The following is a 6545-nucleotide window of genomic DNA, read 5'->3' as shown; positions in this document are numbered from 1 at the left end:
AATGAGTACTATGATGATTTGAATGAGTATAACTAGGTATTGTATGGAAGGAAAACTACGATCAAGAAACCACCATATGACAAAGCGCACAACTATCATTTATTAGATAAAATCTCAGTTTAAAGGATCCTATGACATGCTGAGTTTGTTTATTGTTACACTAAAGCACATATTTGAGTAATCAAAACATTCGAACATTAACATTTGAGTTTATGCTGCCGCGCTGACCTGCAAGGCATCCAGTCCTTGCCCACTCTGCAGACCAAAACTTCCGGGGGTGGTTGTGACATTCAGATGCTTGGCCTCATATTGAGACGAGTAGCTAACTTCTGACCCAGAGACTGACAAGCCTGAATCACATAAAACACGAAAAACCATATCAGAAGAAAACTGCTGGTTTCAACAACCTGTTGATCTCATAAGTTCTAGCACAATGTCACCCCTTCAAATTCAAATATTCAGCCTTCAACTTCTATAATTAGTCTTCTTTGTCGTTTCTTTTCTTATATGAGCTATAAATTCTTCTACTTTTAAGTAGTAGTAGTAGTAGTAGCAGATTGTTTTATAAAGAAAAGTGAAAATGAAGAAGAGGCTTACCTGAGACCAATACGATATCCAGACACTGCGGATTTCATGGGTGACACGAGGGTCAGATAGAGCCTCAACCCATCGGCGGATGAATCGTTCTTGCCTGGAAAGCGGGAAAGAATGCAACAAGAGATGAGTTGTTATGATTTGTGGAACCAATGAACCATTATAATTTCCGAACCAGTCCTGTAAACATGGATTACCTGTCTGGTGCCCAGGACCTGTATCTCTCGCCAGGTTGCTTAAAGTTGTTCTCCTTCTCAATGGTGCGCTGCATTAGGCCAATTAATTGGAATTCAGAGAAATTGATTTATCAAACATTTTGGTACTCCAGCAACGACATCGATGAGCAGTGCACGATGGAAGTAGAGAACCTATTAATTACTTCGATACAGTAAATGAAAATCATCAGTCAATGCTTTACTCTCACACTTGCCAGTATATCACTCTCTTTTTCTAGCAATCTAGCAAAGATGAACTTAACCATGTAACATTTGTTGATTCTCAATTTTCTTTTAGGAAACATAACCATTTTGATACAGTTAAAACCAATGGAATGCATGAAACAAAAATTAAACTTTAGACCGAAGTCCTACAGGCACAAAATTACACAAGTGCCAGTATCAGAAAACTCACACGCCAACCATATATAGAATTTCAATTAGATCGCCGGATAGAATGTCATGACAAGAACATACCTTCTCACGCCTTCCAGTACAGACATTAGAAGGAATGGGGAATCTCTCAGCATGGCGAACTGCATTATACCTTGAAGGGAAGTAATTGACCTAAAGATACAATTAGAACATCTGATCAGAATAATAAGAAACAAAACATGAGCGTGAATATATGATGCTGCCTGCCAGTTCCAGTTGATAATCTAAGTTTCCTTCCATGTGTTTCACATCAGATATATGATGTATGTGTACTTTTATATGTACAAACAGAACAGCTCAATACCTCCTCATCCCTGTGCATGAAGTTCATGAAACCGTCATGGTGATTGTTATGGTGGGAACACTTGGGTGCATTAGCAGGGAGTTGCAGATAGTTTGATCCAAGACGGTATCTCTGGGCATCAGGATATGAGAAGAGCCGAGGCTGGAGTAACTTATCATCTGAGTAGTAAACACCAGGAACGACAAGGGCGGGGCTAAAAGCCAGCTGTTCGTTCTCGGCAAAGAAGTTATCAATATTCCTATTCAGGACCAGACGGCCAACTGGCTGCAAGGGAATGATGTCCTCAGGCCAGGTCTTGGTTGCATCCAGTGGGTCAAAGTCAAATCTATCTTCATGATCAGGATCAATTGTCTGGATAAACAGTTTCCACTCAGGAAAATTTCCAGCAGCAATCGAGTCATAGAGATCCTTGGTGGCATGGCTGTGATTCGATCCTCCAACCTTAATAGCCTCATCCTCCAACAAGCACTTAACGCCACATGTGGGTTTCCAGTGGAATTTCACGTAGTGTGATTTCCCAGCCTTGTTGATCAAAGTATAGGTGTTAACTCCAGAACCTTCCATATGCCTGTAGTCTTGTGGAATACCCATATCATCAAAGAGGTAGGTAAACATGTGCAAGCTTTCTGGGTGGTGGGAGAACAAGTCAAGGATCCTCCAGTTTTCCTGGATGTGAGACTTAGGATTCGGTTTAAAGGCATGAATTATGTCCGGAAATTTTATACCATCACGTATGAAGAAGACAGGAAAGTTGTTTCCCACAAGATCAAAATTACCCTAGTTCAAAACAAAAACGTCACTCTGTGAAACAAAAGAATTAGACAGCTACAAACTTGAGAAAGCTGTTTAGTTACAGCTAATACATCTGTGCTATACATAAGAACATAAAACTGGAGCCAATAAGTTTAAACAAATGTAAAACGTAAGACAGCCATCAATTCAAAGATAAGGAAGCTATTAGAGTTTCGACGAGTTCTTTAACAATGCTGCGTAGCTTTTCCAAATTTAACAGCAGACCCATCAAAATTCACTCATACATGCAAAGTTTTTGCAGAATCACAAAAGCCAGATATACATACATCCATAACCATATCCGTGTGCATCAAATTAGGCAACATTGTCAACAGATGCCAGACACAATGGCTGTCACCCAATATGTTTAAGTACATTTGCTGTCAACCAATATTTAGAAGTAACACAAAGAAACTCAATAAACCCTCACCTCTCTGGTGTAAAACTTCACTGCAAAGCCTCGAGGATCCCTCAGGGTTTCAGGGCTGCCACGCTCATGGGTAACAGTGGAGAAACGGGCAATGACAGGTGTCTGAACTCCAGGGGCTCGAAGAAAATCAGCACAGGAAAGCTGGGAAACATCATGAGTGACCTCAAAGAAACCCTTTGCACTGGCTCCCCTGGCATGTACAACACGCTCAGGGATCCGCTCTCTATCAAAATTAGCAAGTTTCTCGGCCATATGGTAGTCCTCAAGAAGGATTGGACCTGTTAGGAGTTGAAACCAAATCTCTCAACAACGAATCAACAACATTACAAATCAATAGATTCAACTCCACTACAAATTAATTGATTTTTTCCATATCACAGTGAAGAAGTCGACCAATTTCCCTGCTTGAACTAGTGTTGAATGATAAGAAAAAAACATGAAATCTTTACTGCCGTCAAATATCAACTATTACTACGCCATTGGCTAAACATGTCAAGATTCAACTAATTTAACATTAAATTGATCTTAACAAATTAAACCACATGGAGGCACTTGTACAGCATGGGTTCCTGGGCCAAAACAAAAAAAGTTTGTGAGATGAATCCCCCAACACCAAAACCACATGCCAGGAGAAGAAAAAGGAAGGAATCATAATATAAACAGAAACATTCCACGGGATTTGGGTCCATTTTACTCAGCATACCGACAAGGCGGTCATATTGTTTAAAGTCAAAAATCATGCAACTAGACATACTGACAAACACGTACGTAGTAAGTAGAAGGCGTGAATAGAAAGATAAAGGAGGCTGACAAGATTCAATCAATACCTCTAGCTCCGACAGTCAATGACGTGTTGTTGTTCCAGACTGGAGCACCAGCGTTTGTTGTCCAGTAGGGGGAATCGTTAGCACTTGATGGAAGGTTCTGCATCATGATTAGGCAAAAAATCAGAGTCATTGACATAAGAACAACAAAAATAACATCAAATCTAGCTTAGTTCCTGCACTAAAATAATTAGTATCATCATTTTCTTTATCAATTATTTTCAAATAATTATTTGTTCTCATCGACTCCTTTCATTGGCTTTGTTAGCAACCAAATGATACAAAGAAACCGAATCAACACACGTATCACCGCTCATAAAATCAAAAATCGAATCCGCGAAGTTAATCACACAAATTCGAGAGAAAAAGAGAGCTAAATCAACCAGAATCGAAGAAGAGTTACTAATGCAATCAAATGAATCAAATACGAAAACAAATCACGCAAGCAAGTCCACGATTTATAAATCATAAGAGATCAGTACCTTGTAAGGATCCATGGCTAGCAGTATGTGAAGATTTTGAGGAGAAACGGAGAAGAAAAGCAGAAATATATTACTGTGCTGGTTTTGGTTCTTTTATAGTGGGTTCGTGGCTGGCTCGCGCTTCCATTCAAATCTCACGTAGGCATAGGAATACGATATATTGGAGTGAATATCTCGCGTGACAAAAACAGAGATAAATCTCCTTTAGCAACTAAAAAGCAAAATTCCAATTAAACATATTTTCTATATAAAAAATAAAAAATAGTTCCATATCAGACTCATATTATCTTTCCATAATTCCAAAATTCTAATTAAACATATTTTCCATATAAAAATGAATTTACTTCCATATCATACTTATATTATCTTTCTATAATTACGTTAGTTAGTGGTGTGGTACTTTTTTTTTATTACAAGGGAAGGGGTCCCAACGGATGGGGAGAGTCAAACTCGAGACCTTTATGAGATACTAAACACATGAGTTCTTTCATTTGAATTACTCGTGATACTCTAATCAAACAATTAAAAGAGGAATTTAATTAAGCTTCTTTGGTAGATATTCCATTTTCGGATGAATACTATTCTATAAAAATAGCAGCCCATCGTTTTCTTTATCCGTCCATGTCAATATTTTTTCTAAGTTTAATGGTTAAATATAATGGTCAAAATTTTATATATTTTTTGTTTAATACTTTTTAAAATTTATTTTGTACCTTAGAAGGATGAGAGAGTTGCTCAATCCCAATTTAGGCAAGCCCTCATGACCTTATCCGTCCAAGTCACAACAATTAGTAGTAAAATTTCCAAAAGCATAAATGCATATCCCAAAATAATTCCAAATTTGGGTAGTAATTTATCGTGGAGGATAACAGGCCCAAAACCTGAACTAATTAAATAAGAAGATCGATTACAAAGCCCAAAAGGCTAGGCCTGAATCAGCATTGTTTTGGTTTTGATTAGGGTCCCAAAATATTGCATTTTTATGGTGGAACATCCATGGCTAGCCTACTTATGAGCATCATTTGCATCGACATTGGGTGTTGAAGTTTGAAGGGCTAGATTCCCGACAAACTTAGGGCAAATGCAATAAGAAACAATTTACTAGGCCAACATTTTTGTTGGCCCGGTCCCACCTCTATTACACAAAAAGTCAAGTCAAACACGTATTCTAATACAGCCACATCAGCAAAACACAAATTTCTATACACTTTTTCTTCCCACACACTTTCTCTTTCCACCCAACCCAACAACATTCCATTCCTCCATATTATCCACAACAAAACTACACCAAAACATTAAATATCAATACATCCACATCAGCAAAACACTTATCCCAATACAGCCACATAAGCAAAACACATTTTACAATACAGCCACATCAGCAAAAGACAACATCTTTGTTGGCCCAATACCACTTCACCATTGCATTTGCCTTACAAAGAGGAGGTTGAGTTGGGCCAACTAGCTTTGTTAATGGTGAGGGTTGGGCCCCTACTGGAGGCAAACAAGTAGCTAGGGGTGAACACCGGGCCTCCAAACCCAGACCGACCCTGTGACCAAAACCAACCCGACGCTTATCAAACAGGTCCAAAATATTTGGTATCTGTCCGGATCAAACCCGACCTGATTATATCCTAATAGAATTGGGTTCCGAGTAATTGATTCCAAGATTTTTGGGTTATCAGGTCATCAGATAACCAGATTAAAAATAACAATTTAATAACATGAACAAGTTACCATCGGGCTTCTATGTCATTTTATAGACTTTTTTCCTGTGCTTCTCTTTGTATTTGTTCGATGTGGGATATTGACAAGCCCACCTCAAATCTTTCTTACCTGTTGTGACACAAGAACATAGATAAATTGATTTAATTGGCAAGCTAAAGCTGGTAACTATGATTTAATTAGCAAGCTAAGACTGAGCCAACATATTCATGGAAGATGTGAACACATGGGTTGTTAGTGGTTCTCCTCAAATTAAGAAATTGTAGGATATTCTTCTCGAAAATGACCTGCTTACACTGCACTCCTTCTTCCAACAAGACTTGAAGTGGGGCAGCCCAGTTCCAATATTGGAGGAAGCATTGAACTAACAGTGCTCTTTTTCCTTCTTTCTTCCGATTCACTTCCGGATTAACTGATTAAGGAGTTCCAGTCATGAAAAATCCATGGTGCCGACGCTCTAGACCATCCATACGTTGCAAAAGTACCTATCTAAACCAATTGGATCTTGATAACTTGGACAATCTGAGGAAACTGGCTGAGCAATTCCAAAGCGAGGCACTTGCAGCAGGTACTCGTGCAAACACGGTACTTTTTTATTTTAATTTAAAATTTTAACCGGGTGTAACCCAATCCGAACCCAGTAGTCCGATAACCCGGTGACCCGAAACCCAATAACTTGAATTTTTTTAATAGGGTAATCGGATGGGGTCATGGACCTCTTAAAAATTATCGGGTCGGGTCAAA

General features: G+C 38.7%; 1 protein-coding gene across 1 annotated transcript; it reads right to left on the bottom strand.

Moving 5' to 3' along the window:
* Positions 1 to 77: 77 nt before the first annotated feature.
* On the bottom strand, positions 78 to 4185 carry LOC120009036 (catalase isozyme 1-like). Its single transcript, XM_038859476.1, has 8 exons — positions 4077 to 4185; positions 3598 to 3694; positions 2771 to 3048; positions 1549 to 2325; positions 1287 to 1376; positions 792 to 859; positions 598 to 691; positions 78 to 350 (listed from the first exon to the last, which is right to left on the bottom strand). The coding sequence occupies exons 1-8, from the start codon at positions 4089 to 4091 to the stop codon at positions 291 to 293; spliced, it is 1479 nt and encodes a 492-aa protein (XP_038715404.1). The 5' UTR covers positions 4092 to 4185; the 3' UTR covers positions 78 to 290.
* Positions 4186 to 6545: the final 2360 nt, after the last annotated feature.

This window comes from Tripterygium wilfordii, chromosome 11 (genome assembly GCF_013401445.1).
Source record: "Tripterygium wilfordii isolate XIE 37 chromosome 11, ASM1340144v1, whole genome shotgun sequence".
Classification (NCBI taxonomy): Eukaryota; Viridiplantae; Streptophyta; class Magnoliopsida; order Celastrales; family Celastraceae; genus Tripterygium; species Tripterygium wilfordii.
Note: the sequence above shows the minus strand (reverse complement) of the source record. Positions and strands in the feature narration are given on the sequence as shown.

Coding starts and splice junctions, on each gene's coding strand:
- LOC120009036 (XM_038859476.1), bottom strand. Junction 3,049..3,597: donor ATTGACTGTCGGAGCTAGAG/GTATTGATTGAA, acceptor AACTCCTAACAG/GTCCAATCCTTCTTGAGGAC. Junction 351..597: donor GGATATCGTATTGGTCTCAG/GTAAGCCTCTTC, acceptor TATGTGATTCAG/GCTTGTCAGTCTCTGGGTCA.